This window comes from Penicillium verrucosum, assembly GCF_028828655.1.
Source record: "Penicillium verrucosum strain IBT 35672 chromosome Unknown utg000004l_segment0_segment0, whole genome shotgun sequence".
Classification (NCBI taxonomy): domain Eukaryota; kingdom Fungi; phylum Ascomycota; class Eurotiomycetes; order Eurotiales; family Aspergillaceae; genus Penicillium; species Penicillium verrucosum.
In genome coordinates, this window is record NW_026643213.1 from 1,942,659 (window position 1) to 1,968,446 (window position 25,788).

General features: G+C 47.0%; 8 protein-coding genes across 8 annotated transcripts; 2 read left to right on the forward strand and 6 right to left on the reverse strand.

Annotated features, from left to right (window-relative positions):
- Window positions 1-89: 89 nt before the first annotated feature.
- Window positions 90-555, reverse strand: N7516_010148 (uncharacterized protein; the record flags this gene model as incomplete). The annotated part of the gene is made up of 2 exons (XM_057222867.1): window positions 90-309; window positions 461-555. The coding sequence occupies 2 exons, from the start codon at window positions 553-555 to the stop codon at window positions 90-92; spliced, it is 315 nt and encodes a 104-aa protein (XP_057070088.1).
- Window positions 556-4,353: 3,798 nt separating this feature from the next.
- On the reverse strand, window positions 4,354-6,838 carry N7516_010149 (putative phosphoinositide-specific phospholipase C; the record flags this gene model as incomplete). Its single annotated transcript, XM_057222868.1, has 4 exons — window positions 4,354-4,519; window positions 4,938-5,541; window positions 5,598-6,330; window positions 6,434-6,838. The coding sequence occupies 4 exons, from the start codon at window positions 6,836-6,838 to the stop codon at window positions 4,354-4,356; spliced, it is 1,908 nt and encodes a 635-aa protein (XP_057070089.1).
- A 715-nt stretch (window positions 6,839-7,553) lies between these two features.
- N7516_010150 (glutathione S-transferase family protein) lies at window positions 7,554-8,413 on the forward strand (the record flags this gene model as incomplete). Its single annotated transcript, XM_057222869.1, has 2 exons — window positions 7,554-7,602; window positions 7,665-8,413. The coding sequence occupies 2 exons, from the start codon at window positions 7,554-7,556 to the stop codon at window positions 8,411-8,413; spliced, it is 798 nt and encodes a 265-aa protein (XP_057070090.1).
- A 261-nt stretch (window positions 8,414-8,674) lies between these two features.
- N7516_010151 (mitochondrial 54S ribosomal protein mL54) lies at window positions 8,675-9,459 on the reverse strand (the record flags this gene model as incomplete). The annotated part of the gene is made up of 2 exons (XM_057222870.1): window positions 8,675-8,925; window positions 8,979-9,459. 2 exons carry the CDS (start codon window positions 9,457-9,459, stop codon window positions 8,675-8,677), a joined length of 732 nt encoding a protein of 243 aa, XP_057070091.1.
- Window positions 9,460-10,141: 682 nt separating this feature from the next.
- On the reverse strand, window positions 10,142-11,452 carry N7516_010152 (NAD-dependent epimerase/dehydratase family protein; the record flags this gene model as incomplete). The annotated part of the gene is made up of 1 exon (XM_057222871.1): window positions 10,142-11,452. One exon carries the CDS (start codon window positions 11,450-11,452, stop codon window positions 10,142-10,144), a length of 1,311 nt encoding a protein of 436 aa, XP_057070092.1.
- Window positions 11,453-12,230: 778 nt separating this feature from the next.
- N7516_010153 (spherulation-specific family 4 protein) lies at window positions 12,231-13,523 on the forward strand (the record flags this gene model as incomplete). The annotated part of the gene is made up of 3 exons (XM_057222872.1): window positions 12,231-12,451; window positions 12,601-12,958; window positions 13,203-13,523. 3 exons carry the CDS (start codon window positions 12,231-12,233, stop codon window positions 13,521-13,523), a joined length of 900 nt encoding a protein of 299 aa, XP_057070093.1.
- Window positions 13,524-17,738: 4,215 nt separating this feature from the next.
- Window positions 17,739-18,710, reverse strand: N7516_010154 (endo alpha-1,4 polygalactosaminidase; the record flags this gene model as incomplete). The annotated part of the gene is made up of 1 exon (XM_057222873.1): window positions 17,739-18,710. The coding sequence occupies one exon, from the start codon at window positions 18,708-18,710 to the stop codon at window positions 17,739-17,741; it is 972 nt and encodes a 323-aa protein (XP_057070094.1).
- Window positions 18,711-21,879: 3,169 nt separating this feature from the next.
- agd3 (putative extracellular serine-rich protein) lies at window positions 21,880-24,488 on the reverse strand (the record flags this gene model as incomplete). Its single annotated transcript, XM_057222874.1, has 2 exons — window positions 21,880-22,146; window positions 22,206-24,488. 2 exons carry the CDS (start codon window positions 24,486-24,488, stop codon window positions 21,880-21,882), a joined length of 2,550 nt encoding a protein of 849 aa, XP_057070095.1.
- Window positions 24,489-25,788: the final 1,300 nt, after the last annotated feature.

Consider the following 25,788-nt stretch of genomic DNA (forward strand, 5'->3'; position numbering starts at 1 on the left):
TGTAGCAAACAAACTAGCAAATAGCAAATAATAAGCAAAAGGCCCAGTCTGTAGCAAACATGCATACATGAGAGATTGTTCAACACTTCCTACTCTCCAATCACATATTCACACCCTTCATCCCCAATCCAAACCTCATGAACTTTTCCCGCAGGAACATCAACCCTCTCTCCAACACGAAACGTCTCTTTTTTAACTTCCCCGTTATAGAATTTCACATTATCATCAGGGTAAGTGATTGTTAGAGATCCACGGCGGATAAGGTGTGTTGTCAGGCCGCTATGCGAGTGCGGGGAATAATAGGCGTTGCTGATGGGCAAGGTCAGCATGGGTATATATGCGCTCGGGCATGAGAGACCGATTTGCTATCGGTGATTCAAAATCCAGTATTCCACATTTTGGGTATATCATCTCCAAAAAAAAAAAAAAAAAAAAAAGAAAAAAACATCCCTGTACATACTTTCCATCTGTCCAGGTGAAGATATGTCGAAACCCCCATTCGCGGACGAGACGCTCACTCTCAGCGCGGGTTCCGGTGGGATACTTCTCCGTCATGACGGGTTGGATTATGATTTTCAGTGTCAGTTTCTTGTGGATGCAATGAAATATGAAAGTTGAAGTTGAAGGGTGATGTATACGTACTGGATAAATGGCAAGTCCGGAACATTTTCCTTGCTGTTTTGGGGCTTATCGCTTGCCGCTTTATGAACGAGCCTAGGAGTAAGTATAGCCCTGGAGGTTTGTTGGCCTTGTTTTGACTTGACTTTGTTATAATACCACATAAAATGCCTAGATTGCGTTATAGAATACCACTAACTCTGAAGAGCTACATCCTTTTTTAACCATCTGCCTACCCCGGAATTCCCAAAAAAAAAAGAGATAGAACACATCATACGCATACGAGTCATATGGATGCATGTACTCAGCTCCACATCAGTACCTACCCATGTAGTGGCTTACTGAATGCCCGCCTGGCACTCTGTCCACGGGTGTCTATAGTAAGGGAATACATAGTAAGGTATGGGTGAATGATGTCATAGAGTCTGGAAACTCTACAACATAATGAGAAGCCAAGAGAAGAGAGAGCGCAATGCAACTGTATTGTAAGCCCTAACTGCTGAAGAAGAAGGGGAAAAGAAGAAGAGGGAGAGGAAACTAACTATCTGTAACTAGCTGCCAGTCCTGACAAACAGGATCAGGTTGATCTCAGAACTCCCACGTGGGACTATGGAACTTACCTACTATTTTGTATGCACATATTGTATATGCAAGACAAAAGTACTTGAACAAGCCCAATTTAACGTGTGTGATACCCCTACCTGATCCGATAAAGCGTTGTACTTGGCCTGATGGTAAGATAGCACCTGATTATATTCGCAACACTATCGACTGAAAGGAAAGCAAAAATGTCGTATCTCATGATTAAAAATCGCTAAAGAAAAGAGAAACAGAAACAGAGATAGAAACACCACGGTAGAACCCTATTCTGCCTTTCGCCTGAGGTTTACCCAATGCCAAGTCAGTGTGGGTGTCGATCTCCAGAATATTCGCAGGCCCTCCCGCCGTGTGGTCGGATGTATTGAATTCATTCTCGAGATTCTTGAGATTCAAAAGTCTCCATATGATTGGGAGATGTTATGATGTGAAAGAACCAGATCACGTCCGGAAAGCATGAGTGCGCATGACTGCACACGGTCTCTTTTGTGGGAGATGTGCAACACAGGATCCCGGGCCTATCATGCACAAGGCGTGTGACAGATGTGACAATTCTTGCCTGGGATAACCCATACTTCTTTCCCCTGCGCTTGGCAATTGGGGCATCGCACACCTGGCATCTGTGGGATAGTTAGTATGGTTGGATAGAAGTAGTAGAAGTACCACATTCATGACGCAGTATGGGAATACGAACCTTGGTGGCGGTAGAGGAGTTTGAGCACACCGGTGCGGCACATTTGGAGGAAGTCATGGTAATTGGGGTCAAGAAAGGAGAGAGAAGGGTATGAATAGAGTTCTTTGCCGAAATCCGAGAATAGCGTTAGATTTCTCTTAGGTTGAAGTCTGGAGATAAAGTCATGGGAATAGGATGAGGAGGGGTCCTTATAAGACCCGGAAAGCGAGGGAAGAGAGCGAAAGCGAGGAATAGATCTAGTTTACACTGGCTAATCAAAGGCAAAGAAATGAATCAGAAAAAAATTAAAAAGGAAAAAAGAAAAGAAAAAAGAAAAAATTGTGATCTCAAAATTAATATCAAAAACTTAGGACACATTCGGTAGTTCCCACTCAGCTCACTTCTCTGTTTCTCCCCCAATGATATCAGCCAGTGACAGGATATGGATGTTCGTCCTGACGGCTTGGCCTTTTGCTGCACGAACATCAACACCAAAAATGAGCCAAAAACAGAGTCATCACGACCCCCCTACCCTCTTTGTATACGCCACTGGCCCACTAAAGCCAATGACAGTAACTTCCTCGGTACCTCCCGAGGCCTCTTTTTGATATTTGCTTCCTAAAGCTCAAATGATCAACAATTCAAGAGGATGAGACTAAAAAAATGCTTTAATTGAGCCTCGGTAACTTGCATCAATTCACCGATACTTGGAAAAGGGAAAAAAAGGGGGAGGGGGAGACTAGGATTGCAACTCTCAGCAGACATTTAAGAGTTGACGTATCAACCCCAGAACGCTTGAACCCTATAATAGATCCAAGATGGGTCTAGTGTTCTACTGTGATTGGTTGATGGTATTCAACATGGATCCCCCTCCACTTCTCAAACTGACGATCTGGTCCGATCATTGGCCATTTCGGTGTAGAGCCCGTTGGTCCCCAGGGCAGATATTGTCACCCTGTTATGCATGAACCCTTCCATCTGTCAAATGACAAATAACTGTCTGAAGAAATATGAAGAACTACAAGACTTGTCATTCACCAACTAACTAATCAACTACTTCGTACTTCGTGAGGAATCCCAAGAACAGCCGTACTCCGTACGGAGTAGACGTCTCATATTATCCTTCAAACGACGTGTGATCATATTTGGCAACTTTGTCGGAGGATTTACCGGTCAACTTGACATATCTGTTAGTCCCCACTAGCCATGTTGATCAATCTGATGCATATCGCTTGGCACATTGATCGCTCTTGATGTTGAGCTCTTCAAGGTGATATGATTATACTCCGTGGTGATTTCAACCTTTACAGTCACTCTCACCGATCTTCTACTCCGTACATGATATGAACCTGAGCCCCACGGTGGGGAGGGGGGGATATGGCACGCAGCATGCAAGCATCTTTTTAGTTCACCAACGTAACTACTATCCGTACATACATGTAGGCTAATGTGACCCGAAGGCCAAGGTCGGACTGCCACCCCACGTTCTTACCCATACCCATATACTGCCAACAATCATCTTTGTTGAACGCCCTTTGGTCCATTATACTCCATCTAACCTATCATCGCTACTTTTCTCTCGCTTGTCGGAGTCTTATAGTAAGTTATCACATAGCCGACCTAGCAAAATGAAGCGACTACCCAGAACCCACTGAAGTAACAGATCGCGATATGCACATCTACCTTGGCGCCCCTCGGGAAACTGGCATACTAAACCCTGTTTCATCATACTCATGCGCGGCATCGGTACAATGCATATCATGCGGCTAATAATTAAATGGGTTCCAGGTTCTAAAGTGATATACGACACTAGCACAACATCGCATAAAACACGGAGTAGGACCTCCAGATGCACCCACTTTAGATGCCAACGGTACCGCCTAGCTAAAACAAGATATGATCTACTCAAAGCTCGGTCGTTATGCCTTTACTCAGACACCCTCGACTCGAAACTGTTTGTTTTTCGTCAAACTGCTGCTGCTGCGTCCACGGCTCTGCACAATGCAGTCTCGAAAATCGAAAATCGAGGAAAGTCCAAATGCCAACGTGCCATTGTTTCTGTGTAACGTCCTCGAATCAGATATGCACGCTGACTGGCATAAATGGCATCTCACAATCACGATCGCTAATCTGTACCCTGTCGTCTCTGGCCATGTCGAAATGAGATCGAAATGAGCTTGTGATACACATGCCGAAAGACTTATCACATTTGTCAGATGTTGACGTGCCCTTTCTGTAACCTTTTTGTTCCTGATGCTCCTAATGTGGAAATGCGCTGTACGACATGATGCCCAAACTCTGCCCAAAGACAATTGACGGTCTTAGCGTATTCGTTTGAATGGCGTCTTTGCTTTCCATCTCACAATTTGCCGTACCCAATACATTAATACTATTAAGATTAACAATTGGAAAGACTATTGCACATACTTCGGTGATAACATGATAACATGATATATTCTGGCTAGTTAAGTAACCTGCTTCACAATATTAACTAGCAAGAAACCACCACTCTTCTCGCCAGCGCATTCGTGGAGATGAATCAGCCGATAGCCTTCCCGCAGCCGGTCAAGTCGGATGCAAGCCCACGCAGCCAATGGATCCCGACCGATCTCGTCGTCCTTGATCTTGATCCTAAAAATAAAGTAGATCGAATCAGTAACTTGTTTATACATAATGCTTGCATCTTGGAATGTGAAACGCATTATAGGGGGTAGTGTGCATGATAGTGGGGGTGATGGCTAAGGAAAGTTACAGGCCCGCCTTGCTGAGCCCAAGTCCAGATAATGCATCTTGTTACCAAGGAGGAAGCCCAGAAGAAGCAAATATCAAGCCCTGTCGTCATGTTTATGTGATGCGGGAAAGTGCATGCGTTCTTTTGACGGGTATCACAATGCAGTGTTTATGCCTGCATACTCGAAGAGACGGACTCATGTGACGGAAGGTAGAAATGCAGCAAGGGGAAGTCTTGTAGAGCAAGGAAGAGGACAAAGCACGAGGGGAATTGCTCGATACATCGATGTAAGCAAGAAATCGAAAAAGAAAGACTAACCGTAGGAAACTCAGCTCCTCAATGATCCCCGTCACGGTCGGGAACTCCAATTTCTGGCCCTTAAAGTCCGCGTTCCGACCCGAAGAACTCTTCGTGCACCGTCTGTAGCTGCTCTTCTCCGTGTCAGAGCTGGCGTCGTCCTGGTCCGGGGTTGCATCGTCTTCGGGTTCTTCGACGTGCAGTTGGCAGTTCACATAGGGTTTGAATCCCCTCTCGCTGTGGTCGCCCGGCGGCAGAGAGAGATCCTGCGCGGCATATATCTCGATTGAGAGGGTCAAATTGCGGCGCTCGATAACATCTGTCGGAGAAACTTTCTCACTTCGGTAGCCAGAGGGCTTCAGTCGCCAGCCGTGGGTTCCGACAAACATTCCGTGATTGAGCATCATGCCCTTATCAAGGTTCTGCCAGTTCAATGCTACCAGCTGAGCACCGCGCCGCCAATAGAATGTTGGATCAAGGTTTGATGAGGTGACTCGGAATGCATACGGGTAGATACGCATCATAGATGTTCGGTTGTGCTCGAACAAGGCGTCGCGCTGGTTGACATGGGCTTCTCGCGCTGCTTTCTCGGAGAGCGAGAACACATGGAGAGGGACTTTGGCCTCTGTTAACCAAATTAGCATCGTCTTCATGGCCGTATCTTACAATGGTGATGCATACCCGGTTGATCAAAATGGCTGAAGTGATACGCGCGAGTATAAACTGCCAGCTTGGCCAGAGCGTCAAGAATCTTTGATGGCTTCGGCGGCTGCTGCCCCGAGGACTTATCATCGGAGTTCTGCGGCGTCAGAGCTTCTCCCTCGGGAGTCTCGTCCTCGGGATTGAATGGAATGCATTTGCTCTTAATCAAGATCTTATTCTTCAGATCAGCTAGCGAGGGAAGTTTCCCATCATCTGGAGGAGCATCCACAAGCAGTCCTTTCCACGCCTCCAACATGATGTCGACCATCGTCTGTTGCTGCTCAAGAGACGCATGTACCTCGAGACTAATGACCAGTGGAAGGTCACTGGCAACAAATGCACTGTCACGGATCGCATAACAGATTTCACGGAATGTCGTTCCCTTGGTTAGGGTATGGCCATGCAGAACACGAGGCTCAGCAGGAACAGGCATGTGGCTCGTCGCGGTCTCTTCGTCCGATGGTCGCTGGGGCGACTTTACGGATTTGCGACGAAGGACGCCACCAAGTTTAGCTTCCAATTTCGACGAGAATGACTGTTTCTGTTCTTTGGCGGGTTTTTCTCGGCGGCTCTCCCCACCCTTCGTCCTCTCTTCCGTCTCCGAATCACTGCTGCTACTGTCGCTATCTCTCTCACTGTCGCTTGAGTTGGAGGTGTCCGATTCTCCATCCCAGACATCAATCTCGACGGACCTGCAGCCGCGGAGGAGGACCTATTGGAGCATGAGCCAATCATAAATTCCAGGTCTTAGGAAGTCATAACATAACATTCATGGAGCGTAAATGGTAGGATCATTCTTCGAAGTATCAACTCACAGATGTATAGGCACTAGCAGCAGCGTCACCGTACAGCTGATTGCCCGTTAAATAAGTGTTGTGACTCGACGAGATAAAGTAATCTGAAATGGGCGCAGAAAGATCGAGGGCTTCTTCTAGTGCCATCGCAGACGAGTTCGCATCCTTCATGTATGCACGAAAGGCATCCAAAGAATCCAAAACGTCGGCAACTGGCTCGGAAGAAGTTGTAACGGCAGTGTCATGTTGTATTTCTTGGAGGAAGTAGTTGGTAGTTGGAGCATATGCATCAACAGACTTGTAGATCTTCTGAATATGATCATCCAAAGATGGGTGGAATTTGTCCACGGTGTGTGACGGTGTCTCGGGTGGCTCGTGGAGTACGAGGTGTTTAGCACGGTCCACGAGAGCTTCGACTTTCTCCATTTTGCACTGGTGTATTGTTGGTGGGCTGTTCTGTTCCGGCAGGGAGTATGCTAAGAGATACCTTATGGTTGGGTATGTGGAGGGGTAGGGTTATTGGCAAAGGATTGCCCCGCGTTGTTTCAGTTTGCCAGTTATGTATTGAACTTTAGATCGAATAGAACATCGATGTCCCACGATGTAGAAATGACTTTGTCGTGGATGTCAGGAGAAAATCCTAAAGTGACCCGTGCGTCTCCCCACTGCCAACGTGGTGCCCCTCTGCCTATATCATCGTGGAGTATGTTTTCAACATTCAACTTTCAAGAGTCCAAATAAATCTTAAATCCCTGATAAATGTATCTTTAGTTCGAGCCCGAGTATAGCTTGGATAGGAAATATGGATTTGTTCAATATTATCTCCATAGCTTCATAGCTTCATAGCTTAACACGAGCCATGAAAGTATCAGATTAATAGCAAGCCCATTAGCTATTTAGCTATTTAGCTACTAGCTATTAGCTATTAGCTCTCATCTATTAAAAGAATAAAAAGCCTTCTTATCAGCAACTTGGTATTCTTCCCCGAGTTACTAAACTCCGTTCCAGCTGATAAATCAATTACCCCCGCTCCCGAAGTCTGTTGTATACATGAGGAAGAAACTACCTCTCAACAATCAGGACACTCATTTCAACTTCAACCCTAAAGACATATAAGTTGAATACAATTACCAATTACACAATGACTGAATCCAAAATCCATTTCTTCGACCTCCTATCAGACCTACCCGGTACGGAGCAGCCCCGAAGTTAGATGACTCTCTCTACAAAAACAAACCTCTAACCCAACCAGGCCCTTCCAAGTCATGGTCCCCCCACACCCTCCGGACCAGAATGGTCCTCAACTTTAAAGGAATCCCCTACACCCAAAGCTGGGTATCATACCCCGACATCGCACCTTTACTCAAGGCCCATGGCGTCTCACCTGGCGAGTCAGCGACACCTTACACACTACCAGCAATCAGCCACAAGGGGTCGATAACGAGCAACCCCGACGGTGTGCTTATGGATTCCGAGCCGATCGCCCTGTACATTGATAAGCTGTACCCGTCGCCGCCGCTCTTCCCCTCCGGCGACGCAAGCTATTCGCTCATGGTCGCCGTGCTGAAGATAGTGAGCTTGATGTCACCGACTTACAGGTCGCTGCTTATTCCCAACGTTCCATCTAGACTAGATGAGCGCGGACGGGAGTACTTTATCCGGACGCGCACTGTGGCTTTCGGGAAGCCGCTTTCTGAGGTTAGGCCGACGGATGAGGCGGAGTTGCTTGCTTTGTGGCAGATTATTGAGAAGGAGGCCGAGGCGCTGATTAAGATGCTCAAGGGTAAGGAAGGAAAGCAGGGGCCCTTTTTAGAGGGTGAAAGGGCTGGCTATGCGGATATGATTCTCGCCGCAATTTTGGCTTGGTTCCAGCGCTTTGACCAGGACGTCTTTGACAAGATGCTTCTTCTTGGGGAGGGGGAGTTCAAAACGCTTTATGAAGCTTGTTTGCCTTGGCTTGAAGGGCAGGGGGAGGAGAAGGATTGGCCCATTCCCCAGTAAGTTATATACCTTGACTTTCTCAATGATGGGGGTGGCTGTTCGGGATACTTTGCGACGAGCGTAGATCTAAGACAAATATCATTTGATATATAGCACAATCGAAAAATAAATCAATGTAATAATACATCCCGGATGCTCCAAAGAGCCCGGTCTATCCAATATCCAACAGCATTGAAGCGGTTCTGGGCGCCTGCGACACAACCCCAACAAGAAAAGTACAATCGCTTTCATGTGTTCCACTTGAATCGACATAGAACGAGCTTACAGACCGCGGAGGAAGTTGGACTCCTTAATGGACTTCCGTCTGGCATCGCGTGCACTCTTGATAATCTCCGAGCGCTGTTCGAAGCCTTCGGTGGCATCGGCCATGGCATCCGCTTCAGGAGCGTCGCGGTTGTAGGGTGCGGGAGTGATATCGTGAGCGTGGTGGTGGGCGGGGATCTTAGCGGCGAGGGGGCCAGTACGGGCGGCCAGCTTCTTTTCATAACGCTTTCTTTGCTTCTTGTTCAAGGCTACGACAGGGTAAGCATCTTGCGAAAAACCGGAAATCCAGGAGATAACTTACTGCTTGGGTCAACACCACCCTGCTTAGTCTTTGCGTCCTTGGTGGAATCTCCCAAGAGGTTCCATAGCCAATCTGGGTACTCAGAATCTTCCTTGGCGAAGACATCCGGCTTGTTCTTGAAGTAGTTGAGTCCGTTCAGTTTGGTTCCAGCCGGGCAACTGCTCGGTGCGCGTACGGCAGTGGGTTTTGTTGGAGCTCCGGGGTTGGCATCGGTGTGGACACCTTCGGGGGTGCTCAAAGGCTGAGAAACGCCGGGGGTAGCGGAGGAGATGGCGGACGGGGTTGTGAGGTCGCCGACCGTGGGTTGGCGGGGGGAGGGCGGAGGAGGAGTAGCAGCCACAGGAGGGTTGTTATCACTGCTATATGAGCGGAATTGGCTACGGACCAGAGGCAGCTGGCGCGCGCATGCTGAAGCCGTCCGGACCACTGGCTGCTGGTTGAATCGGGACAACATTGTCGTGCGGCAGCTTTTGCAGATCATTGTGACGAGATAATTCAGAAAAAGGTGGAGAATAGGCTAGGACAGTATCAAATGGTTCAAGAGAAGCCCTGGACGACAATGAAACCCAATTGCGTTGAAGATGCAATAAGACACGCGCGGAGACAGAGCTGTCGCAGAAAACTGCGGCCATATTTGATGCCAAGACGGAGATCAGTCACGTGATATACCAGCCTTTATGGCATACAACAGCTTCACTCCTTGCAACGGTCTGATCTGTTCATAGATTATATTTGTCACAGATTAATATCTTCAGTACACTATGACTCCTACTATTTCTTGTCCCGACCTCGTCACCCACACCGGTTGTGTCCAGACGTAATATTCGATATCACGTGATAGCACACATATCATCCAGTTATGTTCTCTGAGAATACTTGCTACAAATTCTAAGAATCAAATGCCAACTTTTATTCAATTCGCATATCGCGACAAAGAGATGGATTCTGTACATCCAAATGGGAAAACGTCCCACGGACAGACCAAGAATGCTCGCGAGTAATGCAACTCTAATCGACATGCTAGAAAAACAAAAAAAAAGACAATGACCGTATTAAAACACATACCTCCAAAGGGTTATTGTTCCAGTGAGCAGGTATATTAAGAACAGGTGAGAAAACAAACAAAACACAACTGATATCGGACCAACAGTACGAGGACCGCGCTATGAAGACAGGCCACTGACATCCAAGAAGTTGCAGATGTCCTGGCATGCATCCTTCAGGCTCTTTTCTGTCTTCCATTGAAGCTCTTCCGATGACCGGTCGACGACCGCAACGCAGGCTCCAACGTCACCTTCGCGACGTGGCGCAGCACGTCGGGGGATGGGCTTCTCAATAACAGACTCCATAGTGCTGACCACATCCATCACGGAATTTCCCTTTCCAGTTCCGAGGTTGAATGTGCGGAAATTCTCTGTCAGCTTGCCCTCGTTGGCCGAACTGAGTGCGGCAATATGCCCACGAGCTAGATCACTAACGTGGATGAAGTCACGGACGGCAGTGCCATCTTCGGTTTCCCAATCTGTCCCAAACATCGCGAGTTCGGAATACTGCCCGGTCATGACTTTGACAACGACGGGAAGCAGGTTTGTTGGTGCCTGTCTTGGGTCTTCGCCCAAAAGACCGGAAGAATCACAGCCAACGGGGTTGAAATAGCGGAGTGCAACAATAGTCCATTCGGGGTCTGATGCGGCCAGGTCGGCCAGGATGGTTTCACACATCCATTTTGTGCGTCCGTACGGGTTGGTGATTCCAGTGCATCCAGGTTGGATGGATTGTTGTGAGCCTTTGTGATCTGTGTACAACTCTTCCTTGTGAACACAGAGTTCCTCTTTCAATGGAAGACCCGAGGTTGCCAGAGTTCCGTATACGGTGGCGGAAGACGAGAAGATGAACGTCTTGATGCCGAAGTCTCCAAGTGTTGTGGCAAAGTCGACAAGGCCGCTAACATTATTGGAGTAATACTTCAGTGGCTTCCGAATGCTCTCCTCCACAGCTTTATACGCCGCGAAGTGGATGACTCCGGCGATTCCAGACTTGGGAGTTCCCCACCTGGATGGGAGCTGGTACTCCTCAAGCAGTGGCTGAAGAGCCTTGGTGTCGCGATAATCGTGTGCATGCAATCGGAGAGATGGCATTTTCGTGCCATTCTCCTCGTGATGTTTCTTGGCCAACAGGCTGATACGGTTGAAAACATTCTCGAATGCGTTGCTAAGATTATCGATCACAATAACGTTATAGTTTGCCTTGAGCAGCTCCAGCGTGGTGTGACTACCGATAAAGCCGAGGCCACCAGTGACAAGAACGTGGCTTTGCAAAGGGATTCTCCGCAACAAGTCATGGAGATTGTCGAATGGGTCTCCAGCCTCTGTTGCGGGCGTGTCGATGGCGGTATGAGATTGCACAGGACTGCTTGAATCGGACCTTTGGGGGCTATCAGATCTCGACGAGGAAAATGATGTTGGCTCAATCATGGCGGGAAGTCGACAATGAATGATAGGTAAGTTATGCTACCACTTCAAACAATGAGAGAAAATGTTTTATGCTATTATATAACCAAGACTGAGATATCCTATTCTTCGGTGGGCCCTTAACCAAGGTTTTATACAAAACAAGCGAGGTACTTGCGTTGGCTCACTCGGATTCTCTCTGTTTGGGTTCATCTATTATGCCACCCCTCCTTGGCGAATGAGGGTCTAGCACAGTACCTCCGGCAAAAATAGAAGAAAAAGGAACAAAAGAAACAAGCATAAGCGGAATAAAAAAACACAAAGGGACCGTAAGAGGGGGGGAGTAGGCACAACTTGGAACAGAACCATCGGGCAGGATGCCCCTTGGTGGGCCAGATATGCGGCTGGGCCTATATCATTTTGTACCTCCAAATGCCCTAAGTATGTCTCGCTGCCTGTAAGTTAGGGCCTCAGCTCAAGCTAGTATAATAATGGAATTATTATTGTTTTTCTTTTTTTTCTTTATATCATTTTCTTTTTTAAAAAAAGATAAATAAATATTTCCTTCGTATTTTCTTTCTATTTCCAACGTCTCAGCCAAGACCCTTTCTGCATATGGTCGAGGCGCCAGGTCCATTTTTCGCCGGCGAGACACTCAGCCTAAGGTCGTGTTGACCAGCAAGCTCTTTCGATGTGTATTATTTTTTGTTGGCCACCCGTCTTTGAAAACTTCTTGCTCATATGTAACCGGTAGTGCTCACGAACCCACTCTCTTCATTTCCTCTTTCTTTCTGTAGCCAATATGTCTGACCCTGAAAAACACGTGAGCAAGCGGACATGTCTTAAGTCGAAGCGTTCTCGTCTCATCTTGGCAATCGTGGTTCTAATTGTGATTATTGTGGCCGTTGTTCCCTCTGTTGTCGTCACTACTCTTAAGAAAGATAACATGGGTCCCAAAGCGAAGGTCTTCGTACCACTCTACGTGTATCCTGCTCCTGAGGCGTGGGCTCCGCTGGAAAATGTGTATGTTTCTATCCCTTTCCATCTCAAGTTCTGTTTCCCTCCCAGTTACTGGATTGCTCTCTACCCCAGCCGGTAGCCCGCGGCATAATGCCTGTCGTGCCGTTCGGGCGTCAAATCATACCATCACATACAGCTACTAAACGCCACAGGATATCTACCCACCCCGATGTCAACTTTACCGTTGTAATCAACCCAGGGAACGGCCCGGGGCCTGACTCTCTCCCGGATGGCAATTACACCCGTGAGATCCCAAAGCTCACTGCTTACGCAAATGTGCGTCTTTTGGGCTATGTGTATACCTCATACGGAAACCGCAACGTTTCTGCTGTTCGCAAGGATATCCAAACCTATGCCGACTGGCCGGCTAATTCCTCCGATCCCAACCTGGCGGTCCGCGGAATCTTCTTCGATGAAACACCCCAGCAATACGAACCTCAAACCTTGACGTATTTGCAAGGGCTGACGGACTTTGTTAAGGACCTTGATGATCTTGGTCCCGATCAATTTGTGAGTATTGCAATTCTTCCGAGACTCCCTGTCTCGCATCATCTTAGACCTATTTTTCGTTTCTTTATTTTTACGTCAAGATTTGCTTTTTTAATTTCTTCTGTTTACTATTCCCGTATCACTTGAGCCACACTATGGCTTTATTTTTATCCCAACACCACATATCCCATCCCGGCCTGTCTCATAATGGTTTCCCCTTCTGGGATACATAGGCGAAGTCCATTAAGCTAACTAAAACCATCAGGTTGTCCATAACCCCGGCGCTGTTCCCGATTCTCGGTACCTAGCAACAGCAGATTCAACCGTTGTGTTCGAAGCTGCCTACACTACGTTCCAGGAACGGCAAGGTGCCAGGATGTTCACCAATATCGCGGACAGCAATCGTACCCAACTATGTGCCATCGTTCACTCCGTGCCTGATGCTGTCGAGGGCAAGGCCCTCCGCAGTCTGGTCAAGCAGGTGCGCCAGGTTGCGGATGAGGTGTATATCACCCATCTTAGCACTGACTATTATGCCTCATTTGGTGCCAGGTGGACTGAGTTTGTCGATCTGATGGCAGCTTGAACTTTTGAATTTCTGTCTTTAGATTACTTGCTTTAGTATGATGTGCACTGGTGAGGTAAATTGGGTCGAGCGAGTATGTGCACATATTCTTTTTGGTATAGCTAGCATGTTATTGATTTTCACTCATTTTGTTTTATGATTTTACGAGTTGATTTTTAGATTACTTAGCCCATTTGAATTTTCATGATTTTGCAGCAAAGTACGGAATGAAAATTTTTCTCTTTCACCTTCTATCCTATAAATGCCGTCTTTGTTGGAGGTACCTAGGTAAGCTAGTTATATGGAGTCCATGGAGAATACTGTATTGTAGTAATTTTCAACTTTTCGTATCAAGTATAAATACAACAATACATGTCACTAAGCCAAAAATGGTAATTTATTCCTGCCACTAACGAACTACCCGTCAATTGGAATATGTGGCAAAGCAACAGTATGGTTGGATCGCGGAGCATAGGGATATATCCAAAACCGGAGAGTGTGTCAGGGAATCCTCTCGATACGAGGTATAAGCTAAACTCATCAGTCAGATCTGGCATGACTAATTTGACCGACGATGTAGAAATGCTCAAACACCTTCCTTTCCTGGTCTCGATCTAGACCAGACTTTTTCACAATGTCTCTGAGTTACCGCTCATCCGATCGATCTATGAGACCTGCAGATAGCATCTTATATAAGCCCAGCCAATGCCGTCTCAAGGCTTAGAGAAACTACCAAGATATCCATGTGGGATTGGCTTTCAACTATCTTGGCAGGGCATAACAGCAAGCCACCGTTTCAATTGGTGATGGACGCCATTCTATATTTACGGCTCGAATATATTCAACTAGAACATCCTAAAACAAAGTCTAAATTGCTATACTAAGCCAATTCCTCAGTTAAAGTACAATGTATGTTCCAAGTCTTAGATAGTGTAAAGTGGTCAGAGACTGAAACAGCAGCGTGGGACATGACCTGAACAACAGACTTCGGGTATTAACATTGACTATGGGCTTAGGTCATCGCTATAATGTCAAAACTCAGTTTCCCGATACAACGTTGCATTGGAACAGTAACAATGTACTCTGTACGGAGTGCATGTAGGTTTAACAGGATACAACTGTGGCTGTATCGAGTTACAAACCCGACCTGTCTGATTCCAACGGGGTCATATTCCAGGAACCAGGCCGGCGTGGGATGTTGTTACATCGAGATATGACACACAACCGGAAATTTCAATCAACCACTCACCCGTCCCCAATTCCCAGTCCCTGGCGAAATACTACAGTTGCGGGCAATATTTATCCTTTTCTACCTCTAAGGAACAGGTTCTTCCCTGGTAGCTCGATGTAAGATATAGTTTGCGTAACTCACCCTACACACTTCACCCTTGTTCTTTAGCTCATGCGTACTATCTTTACTTCGTAACTCTGGTTGTACCCCCTGGAATTGAGCGCTAGTGGCGGTGGCGGAAGTTACTACCTCGTGGCGTGGCCGGGTATTTCGGAAGCAAAGGATCTTCGATCGATCTCTTGGCTGCGGTACTTCTTGTAGCCGCTGGGGAGAACTGGACTATTACAGTAGGAGTATTGTCAATCGTTCCTACCATATATCGCTGGTTTTTCTATAGGAAAAGATTATTTGACTACTTACAGACTGCAACTAGTCGATCACTAGGCGCTAACAACACAAGTGCCGAAGACCAGTGTTTAGGGGAAGTAACGGAGGATGCCGGGGTGGGTTATGGCTGCGGCATGATCGAGCAACTGTGAACATGTATGGGTGGACACGTCTAAATCCGAACAAATGGCGATCGGTTCTATATGCGTAGATCCTGGTTTGAGGTTCAGTTCGCATGGAATTTGCCATACAGTCTTACAAAAACCCACCAATTCAAATTGGGCATTCCCATATTTCGGTAAACGATGGGTCGTGAATACTAGTCCGATCTTGAATCATTCTCACTAAGTGGGACCACCGGATCGAGGCGCTATTCTAAACGACCCACTATCTTCCCACTTCGGTGTTAGTTTCCGTTACAGGAACCCTGCACTGTGTCGCAGAGATTTCCGCCGATCGGTGAGCATTAATACGAACAAGTAGAGGAAACACATACATAGCCGCCGAGGAACCTAACCACTCATCGCTAGGGTTGCGGTCAGGAACGGGGAGATCTAGATTTCCTAGGTGAGCCACTCGGGTAGCCGATTTTAGCGCTTTTTTATTTCCATGGTTCACCTGTTATTGGTAGGCGGGTATATCACACGTGCCATATGCAAAGCAGACATGCAGAGAGTGAAAAAATAAGCCACCCCAAAAGTGATGGTGCGTTTCTACTGGCTAGTTTGATCAGGAGTGAGCTTCGCAACTGGAGACCCAAAGCACTCCCGTGTTCAGCCGTCTTTGTATTGGGATCGGATGTAAGACATGCAAACTTTGTCGTACGATGAAACGAGGTTAAACTATAGTTGGTGTTAAAAAAGAAGAGCCGCTAGACGCTTGATCGTCCAATGGTTTTTTTTTTTCCCAAGTGGTATGAAGTACGATAAAATGGGTAAAAATAGTACGACATAACTATGTATCTTGGTAACTAAGTAACACATGACTTCAGTTTCAACCCCAGGGGTTTATGCAAGGAGCTGCAATAGCATTTATGATACGTTTATCGTGGCAAACACAGTCTCAACCACACAAATGACGGAAAATACTGGGAAAATCGAGGTTTAAGCAAATACCTGGATACCTGACAAAAGATATGTAAAATACACATAAATAACAGTATCCACATATCGGTATGTAATTAAACCTCTAAAAATACCTAGCTACCTCAAACACATACTACAATATCTCGTTACATACTACAACGAAGCAAAGTTACCGGATGAATCCACTTCCCCAAAGGAACCGAGCATTCCGAGAATGAGTTCTCGAACCTAACCAATCAGACTAGTGAAGAGCTTCAACCCACCGGTCCCAACATATCCATATGCCAAGACAGCCAAGACCAGCACAACATCGCCGGTTACTAGTTAACTAACCAAGTTCTTCTTGGGAAAGTCCATATCCCCTCATCGCACTAGAACACCCGTTTTTTTTGTTTCATTGAGGCCGACTGGGCAAAGAGAGCGAATTAGTAAATGCTTTGTCCTACTCCAAGGCGAGAAACAAAGAAACCTATAATTATACCTCTGGTGGCAAAATACAGTAGGAAATGGACATGGATCATGTCCTGTTACCTAAATATCCGGCTTGGCGTGTACCTGGGTATCCGGGTGTTCCAAAGCTTTAGCGAAGTAAACCACAAGCAATGCCTAATACCTTGTAAACAAAAAGAAAAAAAGAGCTATTGGCGGAGGGCAGATCCGGCGCAAAAGCCAAGCCTTAGCACAGTAACCTCCGATTTCTCCGTCGCGTCACGCCATGAGCAAACCGGGCGGACGGAAGTCTTGGGGAATTGGAAATTTCCACTAGCGGCAGTAGTCACAGCCACTGGAGACTATAGTCTATGCATAAAACGCCGCTAGAAGTAAAGGTAGTTTTCGCCGACGATGGCGCTGGTTGTGGTTGCTCTGCGATGAGCTGAGTATTTGGGCTAGTGTTGGTGCTAGTGCCATCTAGTACCAGTGCGAACTTACGATATGTGCGCTAGAGACAAGCTGCTTTTGTCGGAGTAAGCGAGCCTGGGCTGGGTCCGGCGCATACCCTGGGAATGAAGCTGTCAGATGACCGTTATAAGGCTAGCGAGCTCCAATTCAGACATAACATAGCGATTATGTGCTCGCATTAGGCTTAATTATTGTGATAGGTGTTCTGCGTTCTGAACATGGCGTTTTTTTTCCCCTTCGCTTTAGGCTTGCGAGTTGTTGTGCCCCTGGTCCTGCGTCTCGTCGATGTCATTCAAGGCAATGAGGGCCGAAGGCGTCATTTCGAGGGGGTTGATAGATTAGATACGGATGGAAAGGCGCTCTTTGAAATTTACCTAGCGCTGACAATGACAAGTTCATTCCAGGGACTTTTCATATCTGGGCGTCATGCACTTCGTAGGGACTTGCCAATTTACTCTTTCTGTTCAGCCCCGGGACTAATGAATGCACAGCGCCTAAACACGATGAACCGAAAAAAGATGAACGGAAAGAAGTTATGAGTAATGGTACCAAAAATATCACGTCGTATTACTTATACATGCAATGTCAACTCTTAGTTAGGTATAACGAGCCCACTCCAAGCACAAAACCCGATCACGGGCAGTATTCAACCCAATTATCCAAGTCCATGTTTTTGATAACAGTTGAAAAGTTTCCAGAGCTGTTGGCCGTACAAGCAGATTTCGCCTGGCTGCTCGTCACCGACTTATTGTTGTTGGTAGAACCGCCCTTGGGGTACTCGATATGGAAGACAGGCTTGTCCGCCTCGATGAAGGACGCATAGGTATCACACTCCTCGTACTCGGCACACTGCTCATTGACACACCATTGCATGTTATCAATGACAGAGTCGATAATATCTGCGCCATTCTTCAATCCAACCGAGAGACCGCGGCTGTGAGACTGAGAAGCAAGCCAGTTCACGTAGTTGATAGCCTGAGCCTTGGTGAGATCAAGACCGTTCTCATTGTCGTACCCGTCGATATTGTCAGGATCAACACCGTCGCAGCCCTTCTCCACTGCGACATCGAGACGCGCCTGCATGATTTTGCGCACGTTGGGGGACGTGAGGTTGAGCCATTTCTCGCCGGGCCATCCGTCGAGATTCTCGCCCTTATCTGCGGGGTGGAAGTCGCCGGCGTCCTTGCGCCAGTCCTCGAACGAGCCGGCCGAGAAGTAGCAGATCACTTTGCGGCCCATTTTCTGGAGATCTGAGATGACGGTTTTGTTGTTGTCGAAGAGATCAATGTCGTAGATTGGTGCGTCCACTGAGGTGGAGATGGGTGCACCATCCTCCGACTTCAGTATAATCTGCCACTTGCTGCCGACAGCTGGCTGCCATTTCACGGTTGTATTTGTTGGTGTTGTCGTGTTTGTCGGGCCGGAACCGGTGCCCTCATTATCGTTATTATTGTCATCGTCTCCGCTGTTCTTGAGGCCAATTCCTAGTCCGGCGCCTAGGCCGACACCTAGAGCAACGATGACAAGAGCGATGGTTCCAAAGATAAGAACCTTCTTCTTGGTCGACCAAGCCCACCAGCCCGTTTTGGATGACAAATCACCCATTAGGGTAGATTTTGAAGTGAGAGATTAAACGATGGAAGAAGTTTAGTTGTGTGTAATATATCGGTGGGATGGTGGGATCAAGTGTAGTGACTCAAAGTCGTGGGGTATTTGGATTTAATGAAGGAGTAAGTATGGGGTAGCCCACGGAAAGGAGAAAAAAAGAAAGTCGAAAAGATCAGCAGGCACTAACTCGGGAGATAGGCATCTTTAAGCTCAAAATAAAGGGCCCAGAGCGAAGGTCCAGGGGCTGAGGGAGATCCTCCAGCGTACCGAAAAGACCTGGATGTTACCCTGGAAAAAGCAAAACTCAGCCTTAGATGTCCCTGGAATCACTTGAACGGGTAAAGCGGAAATTAATGGAAAATGTACAACACCCAACATCCAACATCCAACATACAACGTGGGAAATGAGGATGCCTAGACGGCTTTAGGGGGCCAAGAAGGAGGCGGCGGGAAAGATCCCCCACTCACCTGCCCAGGTCAAATTCCAAGGCGAAAGATGAAAATAAGGTGGTGGAACCTGCTGATCTGTGATCTACTAATTGGATTATCTTACTTAACTAGGTAATCTTAATATATTATCTACATAGTATAGTAGAACAGTACTTTTTGTCAATATTGAGATAAGAATGACAAGCCACAGGATCTCAGGGGTTGACAGTTGACTCCCAAATTGCCAAGGATAAAACTTTAGAACAAAGCTACAATAGGCTGGCTTTTTGCCCAAAATAGTCCCAAACAAAAAGAAAAAAGAGAAATCTCGGTTTGCCAAGCACTACTCCGTCTTTTGTACTCTACTTGCTACTGCATAGTGCTAGATTGGGGGGCCTAGTGAAACTTCAGCCACCTTGTCTTTTTATAAACAAAAGTGCCAACAGCACCAGAAAAACTTCAGAAATCGAAAGGTCTTTGCACTTTGCACTTCCAATTTTCCTGTTTAAAAAATTTCCAAGAAAAGGAAAAGGATAGATGCATGTGCTGGCAAGCGCCTTAGCCCTAAAGTGCCACAAAATCGGGGTTGGGTGTTTTTAGCCGTCACATTCACAGTACTGATGTATTGTGGTATTGTATTTTATTAATTACCTAAATTACCACGAAACTAGAAGGATCGTTTTTGTAAACACCGCTCAAATGCCGGTATTTTGCTAGCCCTAACCAAACAGGCTCTCAACAGCCTAAATCAATTTTGAAATGATGATCAGTCATTTTAAAAACCATCCAATACTAACTCGCCGGACTTCTGGTTGAGGACAAGGATACCCCATCATCTGATGCCTTCGCTTATGCGCAGACACAGAATAATGACATTCAGATTTGGAATACTTGCACCTATTGAATATCACTAACAGTATTACTATAACATACAGAGTCCCGCTGTTACTATTATTGTCATCTCACTATTCTGTGTTTCGAATTGAACGCTTTTGTTGACTTTTCACTCTCCTACACGACCCGCCCTCTCCACAATCCTTTTGAGTAGCATACCTAGGTATCGAAGACGCTAAAATAGACTACCAGAGAAAAAGCCAACCCCGATGGCGCTAGTCTCAGATAATCCAATCGCCTGACTCTTCCCTTCCCGTGAATCTCTTGGACGCCACACCCGCTAACCGAAACAGGTCCACAGGACTGGGCAATGACAAATCTGAGTCTACCAAATCCATTACTGCCGAGTCTCGGTTTTCGCCCGGAGAATTTGAAGACCTCGAGCCCATGCCAAGATCGCTTAGCAGTTTCCAAGGCTCACTGTTTGATAACTCACCTTACGCTTGACCCGTTTGATGATTCTTGATTCAGATCAATGTCTCGCTTAGAATGCATGCCAAGGAGTGTGTTTTTTTTTGTCCCTATTTTAGCTCGTTCCATGATCTCGTCATATTTGTCCCGGCGCCTGTCGCTGCTAAGGATAGTAAGGAATCAAAGAAAGTAAAAAGGGGGACAGTAACAGCGGAAGTCAGAGTAAGCTTCAAAGGCCGAACCCAACCCCAGCCACTCACTGGCTTACATAACATACATTCTTGATTACTACCAGATACTTAGTAGAGCGCATTAACTTCGAGGCCGACTGGCTTTATTGCCCAGGAATCTACAGAGTATGCCCGCGGATATCCCCGAAATAATATCATCTTATGCCCCTGATTCCAAATTTAGCATTGAGCCTCCTTGTCTCCGGAGTATGACTCGAATGGGTATGGGGCATGGAGTACATAGTTTGATGCAGTAGCTGCATGTAACTCCATCGTATACATGCTTCCCCGCTGTACGAAGTAGGTCTGGAACCATATATTGGGACTAAATTAGATTGCCCTATGCACCATGCAGGTGGACTATACAGGAATATGTGTGGATCGGTATCTCAGATATTCCCAACAGCCGATACTTACATCTGCGCTACATCCGAGACATAATCGTTATTTTACAAATCACTTGGCTCAACATCCATCACCCGGATGGCGGTCATCGGGCAGGATGAGTAGGGTGGTTATGGTTTATGGCGTTGTGTTGAGAGACAAGTTAGGCCCTAAGCTCGCTGCCAAGGCTGTTCTTCTGTTTTTGGCCTTCTGTGTATGGGTAGACAGAATTGACTTGCTAGCATTTGTTTTTGCCACGATTAGATGGCTTAGTCTCATCGGTAGAAATCCTTTTTTTTCTTTCTGTTTTTGGTTACATGACTCGATGTACACAAAATGTGAAGTATTTTCCACGCGCCGGATGAGTCGGACAGTAACATCCCTTGATTCGTACAACATTGTCGACGTTGTCACATCGGACCTGCAGTGCGAAATTGCTGACACCATCACGCTCTACCAGACCGCTAGATGACATGTCCGAGGGTAGTATCGAGAATAGGCTTCTGCTTTTTTTTGTCACGATGCTGTTTATTACTTCACGCAGACTGAGTCTTGAGTATGAAAACCGTTCGGAAAGAATCATTGTATATTATCGTATAATTATACTTGAAATTCCCAGACATTAGAAAAACACAGCACATTCAGTGTTCGTATCAACAGAAAAGCATGGGTTCCGTTTCCTTCACATATATATAAACCATTATTGACATCTTAAGGGAGATATCCACAAGATAATATGAAAGCGACGGGTGGCCAACAAAATCCAAAAGGAACATCAACCTGCCAAACGAAGGCAAGCCAATCATCGTTACAACCTCTTAAAGGGAAATGGGGGTGGAAAGAGTGAATGTGACAGGGGAGCCAGAGAGCTTAACCCAGACGGTCAGAGGGTCAGCACCGAGCTGCTCAGTGGCGAAACCCTGGGTGCTGGTAGGGGCAACAGGGAAGGTCACCGGGATAGGGTCAGTGCAGGTGTTTCCAGTGGCAGACACAGTGACGGCAGTGATCTTCTTGTTGCTGGTGGTGTAGCTCAGAGAGTAGCCACACTTGTCGCGGTTGAAACGAGCAAGGAAGGAGGCGGACATCTATGGGGAGTCAGTGTCTGGACAAAAGATTGCAGCGTGTTGGATGGGGTTTATCTTACCTCTTGGTGGGTGAGTGTGATGATGGGCCATTGAGCCAGGCGGACAAACTCCTGAACCTGGGTTTCCACCCAAGCTTGCATAATGGAGTACTTTTCAGACACACCGTTAATGGTGATCGGGTCAACATCAATGTTGCGGAGGTTGGCCTGGTGGAACATGTAACCATCGTGGAAGAGGCCGAAGAGGTGACGCATGGTCTCTCCCTTCTCGATGTCCAGGAGGTCCTGGAAGGTACCGGAACCAGCAGAGGTGGCAATCCACTCCGCAACGGTACAGGCAGGGGTGTCGCAGTTATAGTAGATGCGAGAGGCCCATCGAGGGTTGACCTGTATCCCATCGAAACCGTTGGCAGCAGCAGTTGTGAAAAGTGGCCACATGACATTCTCTTTATTCAGAAGGGCAGGGCGAGTGTTATCGCCAACACAGTTCGTAATGCCGTTCTCCCACCAGGCCCGAAGGGCATCGCCGTTGTGTAGACCAGTGATGGCAGGAGGAATGATACCGTTGGAAGTGAACTTGGTGGCCTTGTCAATACCGACGGCCTTAAGCCAAGCCTGGTTGAAGCTGATCTCCTTGTAGACATCGCTGTAGGTGGCATTGTCCTGCTCCTCGTGGGTGAAGGTGTGGGAAATGTGACCGAACTTGTTGAGGTTGCTTTCGGTGGTCCACCAGGCTAGGAGTTCATCCATGGCAGTGCAAGTAGCTGTCCAGTCGTAAGTAGTGGGGACAGCGGGCCACAGGTCAGTGCCAGTTCCAAGAGGCTTGACCCACTCGAGAGGAGTGTCAGCAGGCGATTCATATTCGATAGCAGCCCCGCAAGCATCCCAGCCAGAATCCGAGGTGTCGGAAGAGTTCTCGACGTTTCCGTTACCATTGTGGCCAATTTCAACGAAGTAGGAACTGCCGGCGGGCATCTTGGCGTTGATCTTATCAGTCCAGCTGGCAATTTTGCTCATATCCTGGGCGCGAATACGGAAATTTTTACCAGCAGGTGAGTAGATTTCAGTCTCAAGGAACATATCATCAATCTGGGTGTTCAGGTTGACACGGCGGTATCCGGCGTACAGACCACGGGTAACCCAGGTGATCCATGCGTGCTGCAGGTAGCTGGATGTAGAACTCCAAGTAGTATCGAAACCGATGAAGAAGGTCATCTGCTGACGACCATCGAAGTCGCTAATCACACCAGCGACACTCTCAGTGGTGAAGCCTGTGGTGGGCGCAAATGAAGCAATCTGCTTAGTAGAGGTGGTGTCGGTGATAGTCGCAGGGTAATGCCACAGACCACTGGTGCTGACACCAGCGCCAGTCTTCAGGCCAGATGTGGGGAAATCACTAATATCGGTGAAAGAGACAAGTTGCTCAACGCCGTCGTCACAGCATCCGCCGATTGCAGATGTACCGAATTTGGGACCCGGGTAGACATCGTATTGGACCATACGAACACCATATTCAAGCTGGTAAGCATATAGCTGGTTCCACTGATCCGTGGTCAGGGCACTCTGGAAGCCCTGGGTACCACCATACTCATAGCTGACTTCAGAGGCAACGACAATACCTCCGAAGTTTCCTCCAGCGGTGCCATTGAGGTCAGGAAGAGGGACACCAGCGGAGGGAACAATCAGAGTTGTGAATGGGATACCATATCCATTGAGGCCGGAGCTGGCCACACCTGCAGAGGCAGCATCTCTGGCAATGACCAGAATATCAGCTGCAACAGCCGAGATCGAGATGGCGGTGGACGACATGCTAGGAGTAGTCACAGAAGCACTTGTGGAAACAGGTGCAGACGAAGCCTGGTTGCTGGCAACAGCGGACGAGGCAGATGAGCTGGCTGAAGAACTTCCGGAATACGAAACAGGGGAGCTAGAAGCGGAGCCTGATGAGACAGAAGACGACCCACTCTGGGTAGGGATGCTAGAAGAAGCGGATGAGACAGTGACGATGACTGAGCCCGAAGCAGACTCTAACGGGATTGCGCCCGACGAGATGAAAGTAACGAAGGTGGATGCTGTAGAAGTGCTCGGTACAACTGTGCTAGACGAAGTAGCAATAAGGGTAGAGGGTAGAGACACAGAGACAGTCAACGAGTGTGTGGAAGTAGCGAGCGTGATTGAGCTCACTCCAACAGAACTGCTAGGAGTACTAGAAGGAGTAGAGACTGGAGGGTGATATGCGATGACAGTCGGTGTGTTCTCGGGCCAAACGCCTGGGGCAGTGTCGCATGTTATAAATGCGTAGTAACAGCCGACCTTCAAAGCCCAGACCGGCACGGCAACCATGATATTGACCAGGTTCTCGATAGGGCAGGTCACACAGTATGCAGGTCTGCAATACTAACTACTGACAGCTAGGAAAATAGAATAAAATACGGAGTACAATGAACGAATGAAATTAGCTTGCATCTGTCTACCCCTAACTATCTGCATGATCATCATCTTTATACTACCGTAAGTAGATCAAACACTTATGGACTAAGCCAAAGGTTTCAATCCAAGACGTATCGCCCTTTGTTTCTAGTTAATTTCGGAAGTAATCTAATCTATAAAGAAAAGTTCTTTATATGTCTCCATGTGGCGTTGACGGTTTTGGGAGCGTGAGGCGAGTTCTCATCTCTTGGGGGTCTGAGATCCGGCGATTTCAAAATGAAGACACATACAACACTAGGTACTGTGTTGGCACCCCATGCTAGGTATGCGATTGGTCAATCAACAATTGGTCTTAGCAGGGCCAGGTGGGATTTCATTTTTCATTTTTCATTTTTGGGTTAAAAATAATAAAATGGGAAGATAGGTGGGAAAAAAGGCGACGCTAGGCAATTGACTAGACCGAGACCCGAACAACAATATACAATGGCTAGAAGCTCTGACAACACATAGTACTAATATTCAGTGCCAAGCAACGCAAATGCCTCTTATTGCCGAGACTCTAACGGGATCAGGTACAGTTCGAACATTCGCCAGGGGGAAAGAAAGACTCGTCAGATCCAAAAAAGAATTGACGTGGGGAAAGGAAATGTCTTAGTCTAAATGCCAAGTACCGAATAGTATACTGTTGTATGCGTATATATCGAATACAAGGTATTTCGGGTGACTCGGATACCTTGTATTTTCTTTGTTGCGGTAAATACGGGGTAATTTTCACTTACCTGTTTGTACAACGTATATCTCGTCTTTTATTTCGATCGGGTTCTTCATTGTCCCAGTTCCGCTCTCCATTCGTTTCATCAATCCCTAGTCGGCAGCTTTTCCATGTATTTTCTATTTTTTTTTCTTCTTGATTTAATCATTTTATTAATTATTATATTATTATTGTGCCAAGACCTTGAGTTTTATCTGCAGCATGACATGATGCTTCTAGCCCGCGCCAAACTGCTTTTTTTTAGCTTATAAGCTAAGCAGACGAAATCCGACACAGATACATCTTGAGCGGGGGCCAGCACGATGTGTTCAATGTTGATATGATATGTTGAATGGGAATAGATTTGGAAAAACAGACAAGGCCCATCGGGGTAATAATTGCCACGATATGAATCGCATGGCTTTGCTACACATGGTAGCATATCTATCTGCCATACGGAGT